The 15,722-nt window shown below is 44.1% G+C and overlaps 1 protein-coding gene across 1 annotated transcript in view; it reads left to right on the top strand.

Moving 5' to 3' along the window:
* Nucleotides 1-15,722, top strand: part of LMNB1 (lamin B1) — a 51,762-nt gene that overhangs the window by 15,515 nt on the left and 20,525 nt on the right. Inside the window, exons 2-5 of the mRNA XM_038769923.1 lie at nt 4,494-4,650; nt 5,622-5,747; nt 8,821-8,991; nt 10,189-10,314. Of these exons, the coding sequence (XP_038625851.1) occupies nt 4,494-4,650; nt 5,622-5,747; nt 8,821-8,991; nt 10,189-10,314 (580 nt within the window). The remainder of the gene's footprint in view (nt 1-4,493; nt 4,651-5,621; nt 5,748-8,820; nt 8,992-10,188; nt 10,315-15,722) is intronic.

Genomic DNA, 15,722 nt, shown 5'->3' with positions numbered 1-15,722 from the left:
CCCCCTCATACCCTACCTCGCTGATCTCTTACTATAACCCAGGCTGCACTTCGATCCTGTAATGCCCACTTACTGTCCCTTCTTGCTCCCAACCCCTTGCTCATGTCCTACCTCTGTCCTGGAACTCTCTCCCTCTTCTTATATGACAAACCACCACTTAAGCCTCATTAAAATGCTCAGTGTTCTGCACACAGTAAGTGCTCAATAAATACGATTGAATGAATGAATGAAAATCACATCTCATCCAAGATGTCTTCCCCAACTAAGTCCTCATCTCCTACTCCCTGTCCCTTCTGCATTGCATATGCACTTGGATCAGCCCTTTAAGTACATGATATTCACCCCACTGTCAGCCCCACAGCACTTATGTACCAATTCATAATTTATTTTAATGTCTGTCTCTAGACAGTAAGTGCCCTGTGAGCAGGGAATTTGTCTACCAACTCCATTGTATTGTACCCTTTCAAGTGCTTTAGTACAGTGCTCTGCAATGCCATTAATTCATTAGAGCAATGTGTGGAAAGAGCCACAGGCCTGTCAGTCAGAGGACCAGGGTTCATTCATTCATTCAATCATATTAATTCATTCATTCAATCGTATTTATTGAGCGCTTACTGTATGCAGAGCACTGTACTAAGCGCTTGGGAAGTACAAGTTGGCAACGTACAGAGACGGTCCCTACCCAGCAGTGGGCTCACAGTCTAGAAGGGGGAGATAGAGAACAAAACAGAACATATTAACAAAATAAAATAAATAGAATAAATATGTACAAATAAAATAGAGTAATAAATATGTACAAACATATATACATATATACAGGTGCGGGGAGGAGGGGGAGAGGAAGGAGGAGGCTCAGTCTGGGAAGGCCTCCTGGAGGAGGTGATCTCTCAGTAGGGCTTTGAAGGGAGGAAGAGAGCTAGCTTGGCGGAAGTGCGGAGGGAGGGCATTCCAGGCCAGGGGGACGACGTGGGCCGGGGGTCGACGGCGGGACAGGTGAGAACGAGGCACAGTGAGTGCTTTATTTGTTTGTTTGTTTATTTATTTATTTATTTATTTATTTATTTATTTAACGCTTACTGTGTGCGGAGCACTGTATTAAGCACATGGGAAGTACAAATCGGCAACATATAGAGACGGTCCCTACCCAACAACGGGCTCACAGTCTAGAAGGGGGAGACAGTTGGGTAAGTTGATTAACCTCTCTCAACCTGTTTCCTCCCTCACCTGTAAAATGGGAATCATAAAACCTGTCTTTCCTTGCCTCACAGGGATCAATCAGGCAAACGATAGTACTTATTGAGTGCTTACTTTATGCAGAGCACTCTGTAAAGCACTTGGGCAAGTACGATACAACAGAGTACGTAGGCATGATCCCTGCCCACAAGGAACTTACAAACTAGAGTAATATGTGAAGCTTTTATTGCCCAGACTGTCTTATGGTTCTTTATGTAACAGTTCACAGTGCCCAAGTATTAGGAATCAATCCATGTGGCATTAATTACCGTGATCCCTATTCTCCCACTTAGCTAGAATTACAGGAAGCAGGGAAAACCGAGAAGCAGCGTGGCCAAGTGGAAAGAGCACGGGCATGGGAGTCAGAGGGCCTCAGTAGCAATCCCGGGTCTTTCAATTGCTTGCTTCGTGATCTGGGGCAAAGTCACTTCACTTCTCTGGGCCTCAGTTACCTCATCTGTAAAATGGGGGGTTCAAATCCTCCATCTTAGACTGTGAGCCCCGTGTGGGATGGGGACTGTGTCCAACCTGATAACCTGTTTCTGTCCTAGCACTTAGAACAGTGCTTGACACATAGTAAGCACTTAATAAATACCATTAATAACCAAACTGGCCCTCCCACCCTCTGCCCTACACTAGTTGGGGCAGGGCTGAGGCAGCCGCTGAACGCAGGATGCCAGTGGTGGAGCAGCTAGTACAAGCCCCATTGAGTCCACTCTTCGGTATCTACCAAGGTGAGCCATGTCTAGAGTCCTTAGGCTTCATGTCCATGTGGAGTACTACCTTGGGCCCACCAGGAAGTAAAGGCTAGTCTCAGGTAGGAAGTGGAGATGGGGGGAGGAGGGGACCAAACTGGGTCAGTTCCTGTTTGCTTTAGTTACACAGGACTACTATTATCTTAAGCACTGACTCAACACGGGAAGAGGGGGCCATCCCAGTCACGGATTTGAGACTCTTGGGGCTTTTGGTAGCCTTCCCTACCTCTTGGAGCCAGAAAGGGACGGAGCCAAGGTGGCAGCCCCACTCCTTGCCCTGTGCCGGCAGGAGAAAGTTACCATCACTGCTCTCTCTTGAGCCTCACCAGTCATCGGAGCTGGATCTGAGTGGCTCGCCTCTCCTCCAGCCCTGAAGCCTTAGGAGGAGGAGCTGTCCATCCTCCTCAGCCCCACTCGATCGAAGCAGGCATCCCAAGGGATCCACCGGGGACAGGATGAAGCTTGAAATTTTGGAGTTGCTGCGGCATCAGTCACCTTGGGGGACCGCACACTCACCGCCCCACTTTTGGGCGAGGATTCTCTGACCTTGGCCCTAGCAGTGGAGCTGGGTGGCTTGCGGGTTGCTAGCAGCTGCAGCCGTTGCCAGCGAGTCCTGGCAGAAAATTGGCAGGGCGGTTTTGTGGCCCTGTGGGTTTCCTTTTGCCGCTACAGTTCCAGATCACCGACCTCCATCCCGTTCCCGGTGAATCCCCCAGGGTGCCTGGGTGCTCAAGACGAAGAGCTGACACCCCTGTTACCTTTTAAATTCCTATTGCTGTCTTATTAAGCAATGGATTTTAGAGTATGCAGTGAAAATGGTCATCCCCAGTTATCCCTTTGCTCTCAGCTGGAGTCTCCACATGCCATGCACGTTGCCATTCAAGTATGCCCCTTCAAGAGTAGGCTGGCCTTTCCGTTGCGTAGGCTACAGGCTGTTTCTGGATAGGATGTCTTGAGTACCTGTCAAAGGGGAAAACACGGGTATGATTCCACCAAACCCTTGTGACATTTTCCCAGATTTCCACTTAACTTTGCATTTATATGCCTGTCTATAGCAAAGTTGTTCTTCCACCCGCAGATATATATGCTTGTGAACACTTGCCTGTAATTGACCATTTTAAAATTTACAACTTCAATATGAAGTTCTTTAAAAAAAAAAATGGAATCATCAAATTAGGTTTATCAGACAAGAAAACAAGTCACCTGATATTTGCAACCAAATGATTGTCCCGTAGGCTTTTTATAAGGCCCTTTCCCTCTCTTCCCACTCCCCACTTCTATTTGGAATATAGCCAGTCAGAGGCGGTATTTAGCTAAAGTAAAATATGCTCATGGTAATGGATATTTGCCCAGCTGCCGGCCTCTTTGTCCCATCAGAGTGAGGATGGTGGTTAAGCTGGTGTCCTGACAGCGTTGTCAAGAGGGAGGAGTTGGAAAGCAGCGTGGCCTAGTGGATAGGGCATGAGCCTGGCAGTCAGAAGCTCTCAAATTCTGGCTTTGCCACTTTTCTGCTTGTGTGACCTTGGACAAGTCATATAACTTCTCTGTGCCTTACTTACCTCATCTGTAAAAATGGGGTTTAATACTGTGAGCCCCATGTAGGACATGGACTGTGTCCAACCTGATTAATTGGTATCTGCCCCAGCACTTAGTACAGTGCCAGGCACATAGTAAGCACTTAGCAAACACCATAAAAACAAGCAACAGCTAACCACCATATTTTATCATTGAGGCAGCAAGCATTAATATGCTAAAAATAATGAACATGCCCATTTTGTAACAGCAAATTTTAGAATTTAGATGCTTTCATCATGCACTTGGGTCAGTGTGAGCACTCGTAGCTCCAGTGTGGTTGTTTTTGGTACTTCACTGTGAGCCCACTGTTGGGTAGGGACTGGCTCTATATGTTGCCAACTTGTACTTCCCAAGTGCTTAGTACAGTGCTCTGCACACAGTAAGCGCTCAATAAATATGATTGATTGATTACTAAACTTGATTTTTCATGTAATTTCAAATTAAAGCCTGCCCTCTTGTGGTTGTTATAATACAAGACCTGAAGTATTTTGAACACATTCTGGTTTTGCTTTTGGTGGTATTGTGTCTATTGTTTCAGTGGTATTATTGAGCATTTACTGTGTGCTAGGCACTGTGCTGAGTGCTGGGGAAAGGTACAAGGGTGATCATTCAGACCACCTGGAATGGCCCAGAGCCTGCAGCTGAGCCCTCTTCCTGCCCCCCAAAAGTGGTGTTAGGCCACAGTGCCCAGGTGGAACAGGAGCTGTATTGAATGAGTGATAAGATGTCATTAAGTGTTTCTTTACAGTTCATTTTGAAAATTCCCTTTTCAGATTTAAGGCTACTTCAGTTCTGAGCTTCTGTGTGCTGTGCTAAGAAATCAAGTTGCTTACTCTGTAAAGTAATCTCTTTTATTAGCAGCAGCTTTTAGGCTCAATTTTCGATTTCTGTGGTTTAGTTTGGCTCATGGATTTCACTGATTTGTTGCAGCTATGCCAAGAAGGAATCCGATCTTACCGAAGCCCAGAACAAGTTGCGAGAGTACGAAGCGGCCCTGAATTCCAAAGATGCTGCTCTGGCCACGGCACTTAGTGATAAGAAAAGCCTGGAGGGAGATTTGGAGGTCTTGCGAGATCAGTTTACACAGGTGGGGAAAAAGGATGCTTATGCCTCGGATGTGGCAGTAGGTAAATGGTTCAATCCTGGGAGCAGTAAAATCCACCGTAAAGTTTGTGGTTTGGGGAAGTGGAGAGGGTGATGGTAGAAGGAAAGGGCCAATCAATCAATAGTCAATCAATCATATTGAGCACTTGCTATGTGCAGAGCACTCTACTAAGCACTTGGGAGAGCACAATATAACAGACACATTCTCTGCCCACAATGAGGACTGTCTGGAAGTTGATGAGAAAGATGTACAGATGACTGAGCTATTCCAGAGGTGACTCTCAGAAGTAATTCAGGAGAAGATTATCCTAATTTTTTGGCCATTTTGCTACTTGTGGGGTGCAAAGAAGGGGCAGGGGAAAGGGAGAGAAGGCAGTAAAGGGTGGGAAAAATTAATTGAAACTCATACTAGTCAGCCTAATTATCTCTTCCAACTAAGTTGAAACCATCATCTAAGATGAGGTTTTGTGATGATCTGTGACTTCATTTATCTGCACTCTTCTCCACTCCCATCAGCATCTTTTATTCAAGTTCAGTTATAGTGAAAGAGCACAGGATTGAGAGTCAGGTGATCTGGGTTCTAATGCTGACTCCACCACTTGCCTGTTGTGTGACCTTAGGCATGTCGTTTAACTTCTTTGTGCCAGTTTCCTCCATCTGTAAAATGGGGATTCACTGACTGTTTCTCCTCCCCCTCCCACCCACACACAGTGAGCCTTGTGCAGGACAGGCACTGTGTCTGATCTGATTACATTATCTCCTCCCCAGTGCTTAGTATAGTGCTTGGCACGTAGTAGGGGTGGTTTTAATTTTCATTGTGGGCTGCGAGTAATAAAGATAAAACAAAGGTAACGCTTGATATGGAAACCTTAAGTTTGTAGTGATTGGTATGCACTTATGTAGAAATGGGTTTACTTTCCATACGTCTTATTGCAACAATTTTTATGTTTTTAGTTGGAAACTTCCTATGCTGCAGCCAAGAAACAGCTAATGGATGAGACCTTACTCAAAGTGGATCTCGAAAACCGTTGTCAGAGCCTCATTGAAGACTTGGAGTTCCGTAAAAATATGTATGAGGAGGTAACTGTTCAATGCTGATAGCTATACATTTTTAATGAAAGGGAAAATCAAAGGAAGGAAACAATTTCTACCCGTTAGCTACCAGGTGTTTTCTGCATTTTTTAGAAAGTAATGGTCAAGTGCAACTGTAAAAGCATAGAACCTGACTGTTGGATTGTAGTAAGGTAATGGAAAATGTCATCCCCCTGTGCCATAGCACAAGTGCTAGTGGATTCCAGCAGTACACACTGTTTGGGATTAAGGAGTGGGACACAGAGACCCAGTGATTATTTCGCGGGGATACAACAGCGGCCAATCTGCTGCTCTTTTGACGGTTTTCTCCCATTTTTGTTCACAACACATGAGGGGAGACTCTGCCGCTGGTGACGTGGCTTCTGGTCCCCAGCAAGCAATTTTCTCTGCAACTAACCACGAGTCCCAACAAGGAGAAGGTGGAGGGTGGAGGAAAGGTGGTGTTACTGTAATTCTAGAGGGGTTCATTGTCCCACTGTCCATTACTGGAGGGTTCCAGCATCAAGGAGTTGCTGCCATTTTCATCACAAATCCTTTTTTTTTATTTTTATTTTTATGTGATCCGGTGGAGCTGGGGTCAAGGGAGCCTGAGAGCCTCATAGCCGTCACCACCACCAAAGCATCTAAGGTTTTTGTGCTGTGGTTGTGCTCTCTAGGGATTCTGTACCTGTAAGTGTGAGAATACCCCTGTTGCCCTCACTGAGAGAACTACAACACATTATGGTGTGCAGCAGTTAGGGAATGGTTTGTCGAGCACAGAATACAGTGGAAATGGCCCCAGCTTCACTTTCCGGTGGACCTGTTGCACACACGTGATCGTGCCACACATTTATAGTAATTCCTGGGCTGCTGGAGCCACAACTGCCCACTGGGTCAACTGCATACATAGTTGCAGTTGGCTTAGTGGATAGAGCATGGGCCTAGGAATTGGAAGGACCTGGGTTCTAATCCTGCCCCACCTCTTGTCTGCAATGTGACTTTGGGCAAATCACTTCTCTGTGCCTCAGTTACCTCCTCTGTAAAATGGGGATTAAAAACTTGGGTACTGAATTGAGGAGAAAGTTAAACGTTTGGAATAGTTGGTGGAGGCAATAGCCATAGGAGTCAATGAGGGCAGAGTAGTGGTTTTGCTGAAAGGAAGAGAGGCCAGAATTATAGCAGTAAGTGGCCAAAGTTGGTCTAGTGCCTGGTTTTCTGCCAGCAGCGCTCTGCGACAAACATAAGAACAGAGGAAGTGGACCGCGGAGGTGATCCAGGGCTGGAAGTTGGTGGTTTGAGATAGGTGCATGGGGGAGTGAGAGAGTTGAATTCAGTGGAGAGGAAAGAGTTGAAGGTGTGGATTTGTGCACCGAGAGAGGGAAGGCTGGGTAGGTAGGCCAAATGGGGCATGTTGGCTTGAAACAAGTGTGGAAGGTCAGACATTTTGCAGGTGGGAGAGGAGTGTGAGAAAAGGCACATTAGGAGGTTGTAGTCAGAGAGTGGGATTTCAGAGTTGGTGAGGTTAGAAATGGTACATTGATAGTGATGATGGTCTCAAGTTTGTCCAAGTTGGTGAGAGGGTGAGGTGGGGTGGAACAGATCAGTGGAGATGAGTGAGAGGAAGCGGGCAGCTGGGAGGTCATCACGAGCACCTGCATGGATATTGAAGTCCCTGAGGGTCAGTGTTGGGCAATCCATTCTCTAAAAATCTGTGGATCCATTATTCCTATGTTAATGCTGGCCCCCTTTTTGCACTTTAGACCTACCACACTTTGCAAGGGTAATGGAGAGGGGAGCCCTCTTCAAAGCACACTAGATAAGGGCAACTCCCCTTTTTCTTCTGTAATTCCCTGGGGTTCTGGCCAGGTTCCCTCCACCAACACTGGTAACCTTGAAGGGAGTCTTTGTCTCTTTTTAAATAAAATGAGATTATCTGAAAGCCCCCTTATGATGAGGACTCTTACCATTTACCTGAAAGTGCTTCTGTAGGATTAGATTCTCAGGCCCCACTGTATGAGACCTCAGTTTCCCTCATGGGCCCCAGCACATCCAATGGATGTCCTGCCATTAACTTGATTGTGAATGCGCCCCCACAGATAGCCCTCAGATTGCAATGGTGCTGATGAAATGCCTCAACAACTGCATTTATTTCTGTTACAAAAGGGCAGACCTCGCTCTCCAAAGGTCAGTGTAGTCTCCATCATAGGATAGAGCATTATCTTAGCATCCTGAGGACCATCCCAATCAAAGCTAGATGGTCTGTTCCACCTACTTTCATCATCCACTAATGCCTAGACAAGACCTTTTAGGAGGGAGGCCTTTTTTGTTCTGGAAGATCCAGTCTATGGCTCCAGTTCCGATAGCCTCGATCTTACTGCCTTCTTGGCACCAGCCACGGAGACTATCACTGGCCCTCCCTTGTCTCTTCAAGGTTGTGCTTTCTGTTTTTTTTAGAAACTGGAAGGGAGAGAACTGGTTTTCCTGAGTGTCACTCCTCACAGCCCCCTTGTTAGCCTAAGGAACCCACCCTCCCGCCCCCACATATTGGTTAGTTACCTCACTTTGGTATCAAGGAATGATCATTTGGTAGCATCTTCCATGGCATTCTTTACAGTGTACTGCCTCCTCTTCATTAGTAATACAGGAATGTAATTCAAAATTTTGAACAATCATTAGGTTCATTGGTGAGACAACAAAACAGAAGCTTGAGCAACCACAGTACTCTTCCATGTATAAACAGGAAAATGAGCCCAACTTTAAGGCTTCTCTCATATTAGGGAAACAACTTTTGTGAAAGTAATGTTGCAGTAGCTTTACATGGTAGATGCCAAGAGTTAAAAGAAAAATGGCTAGTGTGACTTCCAGTGGTAATCTTCTGACCTAACTTGAAAGTTTGTACTGCTATTATTATCAGTCATTATCAGTCAGTTGTATTGGGCACTTACTGTGTGCAGAGTACTATACTAAGCACTTGGGAGAGTATAGTATAACAGTACACAGACACATTCCCTATTATGTCAAGTTTGTATCAGTATTATTAGCATTAGATCATGTTGTCTGTTCTGGCTTTCTCATTTTCTAGGAGATCAACGAAACAAGAAGAAAACACGAGACTCGCTTGGTGGAAGTGGATTCTGGGCGCCAGGTGGAATATGAGTACAAACTGGCCCAAGCACTACATGAAATGAGAGAGCAACATGATGCGCAAGTGAAGATGTACAAGGAAGAGCTTGAGCAGACATATCATGCTAAAGTGAGACTTACCATGTCAAATTTTACTTGGTCGAGATACTTGTCATTTGTAATTACAGTTCATAGCTTTAACGCACTCGGTTGACAAGAAACAAAGCACTAAAGGAAAAGAACAGATTTGGAAATTTGCAATCTCTAAATGTAATAGTGACTTCAGATGTAACACATTTTTGGTATTTGGGATCACCCCTGAGAAATAGTAGCAATGTTGACCTCTTGGATATTTTTTAACCATAGCATCGGTAAGCCTGTCCTGTTGACCTGAACTGAGCAGAGGACAAAGCCAAGCCTTTTTTTTTTAAAACAAAACCAAAAAAAAAATACATAGTATTTTTATACAGGGGTGAGTTTATATAATGTACAGATATACTTGAAATGTAGGGATTAAAATTATAACCACATGCTTTATGTGGTGATGTGGTGATACTGTCAAATCTAATGGTTATGCAAAGGCACCCAAGTGAAAACAGCCGTATTACAATGATTCTTCTTTCTACCACAATGATTTAGCATTTATGATTATGAGAAACGCCTCTTCCCCATTTGTCAGGAGTCCTACCACACTTTTGCAGATGAATTTCTTTGATCTCTTTAATGCAATGTGTTAAGGGAGTAAATGCTGAGTACCCTGATAGGCGGTTCAGTTGCTTTATTTATCCTTGCGTTCCAAATGTAGAAATTTAAGATCATCTGCTTGTCGCTACAGAAAGATTATTTTATTGTGTGTTCTTAAATTCTTAAGTGTGACCTTAACCCAGTCTTACACAACAACTGTAATCTGATGGAGTCCCTCTGGGTCACTTTAAACCTGATGCTTATTCAAATTGCCAAGAATCAGTTGATGGTTTTAAGTAACCCAGAGTTAAATAGGTTGGGGATCTGAGATGTTTCCTCATGTTCTCAGGTTAAAGTGTGAATGAAGTGAAAAGTCCCTTATGGCCTAGACTAGGCATATTAACAGGGTAACTTGAACCTGAAGCTCTCCAGCCTGTATCAAGTGAAAATAAAGCCCAGGAACAGGACAGACAGATAAGATATCTGTTCTGGGATACGTGGACCTCATGATACTTTTCCTGTATTGCGCAGCATTTTACTAGCAGAGTTGCATATGAAGTTTTTTCTAGTTGGCTCTTGGTTCCTCATTTGCTTGAAATACCTCATACGATGAGAGTCTTAAACTGGATTTTATTTATTTCAGCTTGAAAATGCCAAGCTATCTTCTGAAATGAATACTTCCACGGTCAACAGTGCTAGGGAAGAACTGATGGAGAGTCATATGAGGATCGAGACTCTCTCCTCCCAGCTTTCTAACCTGCAGAAAGAGGTAAGACAACACCAGCCACTTGGAAAACAGAGGTCTTTGAAATGTTCACGATGGCCGTCTTGGAACCCAACCCACTAATTGCTGTTGGGTTCTGTCCCTGTGACTCTCCCTCTCTGTCTCCTCCTGTACCTCCTACCTGCCACTCACTTTATAGTTTTTCAATAATTCTCACGCTTACCCTCTGTTCATTCTCTCTCCTTAGCCTTTCACTCACTTTTTAAAAGTTCTCAACATCCTGTCAGGAAACAGTAATGAGTTGGAGAGGAAGAACTACAAACTAGCAAAAACTTGGGACAGTTAATTTAAGATGCCTCATCTTCCTCAGCCAGGTTCTCCCAGTGCTTAAATTACTTCTTGGGGGTAAATTAAATGGTTTGGGAAATTATATAAGCCGTTTCTAGTTACTAGGGAAGCCTAGAAGGCATTGATATAATAGTTTGCTAGATAATGAGCACATAAGCACCTATCGATGATGTATAAGGCATGCTAAGCAAAAATGGTCCCCGCCCTAGAGGATCTTACAATATGAGACAACATGGAAATATGTGATCAAAGATAAAAAGGGCATGAAGTTGCCCTTTTTAGTTCAGTTCAGCCAGGCAACTGAACAAATATACAGTGTAAGTTAAATCTATTAAATGGTGTCCTGATGGTCTGAAGGAATGAATAAGTGTCTGTTCCTAAAGTGCCTTACTCTCAGGGAGTATTTTAAGTACTTGGAGAATTGAGCCCCATGGATATTTGGACCTGTTGTTACTTTTTTTTTTAAGAAAAAAAAAATCCTGAAGGTGGAGAACTTGTTTATTAATTAGTTCAGTAGATTACTTCAGCATACCTATCTGCCAATAAGTAGCTGTTTCATGACTGATTCATTTAAAGGACCATTTTCTGAATTACAAATTGGCCTTGAAAAATTATCTTTCTGAACTTAACACAATAAACAAATTCTCACTGTACTGCCAAAACTTAAGTGAGGCCCTTAAGAGTAGTAGTAGTAATAGGCCCAGGGTCACACAGCAGACAAGGTGGAGCTGGAAGAAGAACCCAGATCCCTCTGACTCTCAGGCCTGTGCTCTATCCACTAGACCACGCTGCTTCTTGTCTTAGTTACTCAAGAGTAAAGGTCAGGATGTGCTGGGTTTCTATAGTCTGATTGTCCCAGGTTTTCCAGGGTTTGAAAAATTCAGGCTCCAGCTTCTTTGAACTTTGAAAATGTTATAGGAGTCCAGGGCTTATATTTTGGAGACTGGTCCCTTTAAATGGCTGTGGTGGCTCTGACAACACCTACAGCATGGTTCAGGCTTCCTGGGAGTGGTAGCAGTAGAAAGCAAGAGCAAACTCTTTGGTAAATGCAGATTAAAATATTTTTTTCTTTATTTCTGAACTCAACTCAGAAAAATGCAACCAAAGAGGAATATTAAGTAATGCATTTAGCCCCTCCTGCTTGGGTGGCAGTGGAATACTGTTGGGGAGGCTGTCATCCAAATCTAACCGGAGTTGGCTTTAGGCTGGTTGGATCTTGCTCGCAAAGGGGACTGGGTCCCAGGGGACCTGAAGGTCAAATCCCACCCTTGCAGGGCTCTCCTGGGAGATTCGAGCCCAGGAAGAGGTAGACTTGCCCAGAAGGAGATTAGGAGACTCAAATTAAAGAAGGAATTTAGGTATTTTCAATCAATAGCTGATGGCATTTGAACCTTCTGGTCCAAAACGAGTAAAGAGTCAAAACAGTACAAACTTATGCAGAGGTCTGATTTGCTTATTATTGTCTGTTTCATCTGTTAGTGCAAGTGCAGAATTCTCAGCTTATAGGGTTAAACAAAATGTGCTTTAGGGAAGGGCAGAGTGGCAAAAAATGCAGCAGGAATCCAGCAACCTGTTCCTAGGCTGGGCCATAGCTTGACCTCACCTTTTGTCACTTCCCTGCCTGGTAGCGTTTTTCTTTCGGCATGTTTGGGAACTGTCAGAAATAGGCAAAGAGAGTTGCGTGAGCACTGAGGAGGGTTAGTCTAGGGAAGAGCTTATGGAAAATTATGAGGTTCGAGAGCCTTTCCTCCTAGAATTCCAACTTTGCAGAAAGGTAAGGTGGCACCACCCACTGGGAGGGAACTTTGGTACCCTCTTTGGATTGCTACCTCAGAGACCAACTCTGGAGGGCTAATCTCTGTTATTAGTTTTGCACTCCCAAGGCCCCTCTTTCCTCCCTTCTGCCCTTCCTTCCCCTGGAAGGGGGGTGCTGTGCCTGATGGGGTCTAATTTATCTACTGGGAGCCAAATGTATAGTGTTACCACTCTTGCACAGCTGTCCCTATGAACTGATGGGATTTTTCTCCTCACTGGCCCCAGAGGGTGATCCATGCAACATGACTGTACAGCAGGGCCTTGGCTGCTCTGCATGTTGGGGGCCAGATTCATTCCAGGCCTTGTGGTGGGGAGGGGGGTCACCCAGCCAGCCCTGAGCCTTTACATGACTGGTCACATTTGACTTGGCCACTTCTGTAAAGGTACTTTGAGGTCATGGCTTTCTAGTTGCCTAATTCTTTTCAAACATTTATCTGGTAGATAAAAACAAAAACTTTAAAAAAACTTACTATTGCTAATTCTTGTGCCATAGATGTGGAATGCCATGTGAATTTTATTTTATTTGCTATTGTGGTATAAAACTATAGTATTACTTTTATCCTGTGATCATTTGGGTAATGATAATTTCCTGGTGGATATCTGATGTATTAACCACTTCCTTTTTTAATTTTTGAAATTTCATTTTTGATTTGGTAAAGTAAAAGTTTGGTCTTTAAGGGAATCTGGATTTGGCATTTGATATAAACACTTGCTATAGTAGTATTAGCAAAATAGGTTGTTTGGGTTTTAGAGATGAAGTATTCCTTTTGTTTGCTCTTGCTGCCAGTTTTCCCTTCCTCTTTTCCTGAATTTCTTGTAGGATTGCTTCCTTCTGTGTCCCTTAGGCTTGTCCCTCTCTTCCCCTCCCTTGAGATTGTCCCTTTTCTCTTCTCTTGGTTTCTCTCTGGCTCGTTCTCTGTCCTCCTCCACCCCCCTCCCCCCCACCCCTTCCTGTCTATTGCCTTCTTTTTTTACTATGCCTATTTTCCTCTGTCCCTCTTCCAGTCTCACTTTTCTTCTTTCTGTTGTATTATACAGAGAAGCAGTGTGGCTCAGTGGAAAAAGCATGGGCTTTGAGTCAGGTCAAGGGTTCAAATTCTGACTCCGCCAATTGCCAGCTGTGTGACTTTGGGCAAGTCACTTAACTTCTCTGTGCCTCAGTTACCTCAGCTGAAAAATGGGGATTAAGACTGTGAGCCCACCGTGGGACCACCTGATCACCTTGGAACCTCCCCAGTGCTTAGAACAGTGCTTTGCACGTAGTAAGCGCTTAATAAATGCCATTATTATTATTATTGTAACCTTCCCTGTGCTTAGAACAGTGCTTTGCACATAGTAAGCGCTTAATAAATGCTATCATTATTATACTCTCCTGAGTGCTTAGTACAGTGCTGTGCACATAGTAAGTGCTCAATAAATACCATTGATTGCCCTTTTTTACTCATCACTTTCACCTCTCCTCTTCCTGTTCTTGTTTTTCCCTCCTGGTTTTTCTGTTTCCCTTTCTTTGATCTCTTTGTTCCCAGACACCACCCCATGATTGGAAATCAGTCAATCAGTGGTATTTATTGAGCGCTTACTATGTGCATAGCACTGTACTAAGCATTTGGGAAAGTACAATACAACAGAATTAGCAGACATGTTTCCTGCCGATAATGAGCATCCAGTCTAGAGGTGTGCTACAAGGATTGAGAAGTATGGGTCTGGCATGCTTGATTCCTAAATCTTTAAAATATTTTTTTAAATTTTGCATGGCCTGCTTTTCGTTTCTAAACATAAGATGTTTTATGTGGGGACAGACCAGTGATCAGGGCAACCCAGTGTTCCATCTCCAATAGTTTCTCCATGGAGGAATTGTGGGTGGTCACCCTCTAGATTATGGATATGCCGTGTAAGATTTTTTGATTCTTCCCTTAAAGGCCTAGATAGCTTATGTATCTATCGAACCCTCTAGGATCTTTCTAACAGTCCTAGATTTTTTCCCCTCTAAAAATCCAGTATTGACCACTTACCTATGAATTTATCTAAACCTTTCTTAAACCCTCTGGTATTTTTTGCCTGTACAACTTTTTCTAGTAATGAATATTTTACACTTATCTCTTTTTGTGTGGCCCCTTTTAAATAACCTGCTTGTTGACTCTTGGGCAAACTAGAGACCTGGATTTGGTTCTGTCAGCCAACGTGTTTTCAAAAGGTGGCTTGTGTTGGGCCCTGTCACTTTAGTCATCAAGTGAGAGTGGGCTTTCCCCAATGCCCCACCTCGAGTTGATCTAGGAGACGCCTTTGTCAAGTTTCAGACCGCAGTGGGGAGAGAGCTGTTAAAGGAATTTCCTTTGTATCTCCAGGACTGAAATGACTCAGGTATTCCCTTGCTTCCTCACAGTTTCCAGGTGGAAGAGGGACTATTTTAAATCTGTCTCACTCCAGAAGCATCAGGGCCACAGGGACCCCAGGGGGACATATTGATCCTATTTCAGATCCCTCAAGTTCCCATTAGGATCAAAAGTTAGGGGAAGCAGGCTTGCCTAATGGAAAGAACATGGGACTGGGAGCTAGGAGATCTGGATTCAAATTCCGGCTCCCCCACTGGCCTGCTATGTGACCTTGGGCAAATAACCTAATCTTGCTGAGCCTGTTTCGTCATCTGTAAAGTGGGGATAGTCAGTCAGTCATATTTATTGGGCACTTACTGTGTGCAGAGCACTGTAGTATGCGCTTGGGAGAGTACAGTACAACATGTTCCCTGCCCACAAGGAGTTTACACATACTCTCTGACCCTCTTAGACGGTTAGCCCCATTTGGGTCAGGGAGTGGCCAATCTTAATGCTTGACCCATAGTAAGTGCCTAATAAATATCGTCTTTTTGGAACACCCTCCGAATGATTAAAAAGTAGCTGTTAAACTCACTGGTGAAGCTTTCCAAATATTCCTGCTTGTGTAAATCCACATGGTGCAAGATATTTTTCTAGGGTCACCATTAGGTTCCCAGATGGAAATGTGGTTCAGCTGTAGGGAAACACTACCAATCCCTAGAGAGTTCTTCCTATTTGTGGGTATTTCAAGGCAATACCTACAGAGGAACCAGCTCTCAATCAATCAGTGATATTTGAGTGCTTACTGTGTGCAGACTGCTGTACTAAGTCATTGGGAAAGTACAATGTGATAGAATTGGTAGACGTGATCCGTACCCGAAAGAAGCAGCGTGGCTCAGTGGAAAGAGCCCGGGCTTTGGAGTCAGAGGTCATGGGTTCAAATTCCGACTCTGCCACTTGTCAGCTGTATGACAAGTC

Source organism: Tachyglossus aculeatus, chromosome X4, assembly GCF_015852505.1.
Source record: "Tachyglossus aculeatus isolate mTacAcu1 chromosome X4, mTacAcu1.pri, whole genome shotgun sequence".
Lineage (NCBI taxonomy): Eukaryota > Metazoa > Chordata > Mammalia > Monotremata > Tachyglossidae > Tachyglossus > Tachyglossus aculeatus.
Note: the sequence above shows the minus strand (reverse complement) of the source record. Positions and strands in the feature narration are given on the sequence as shown.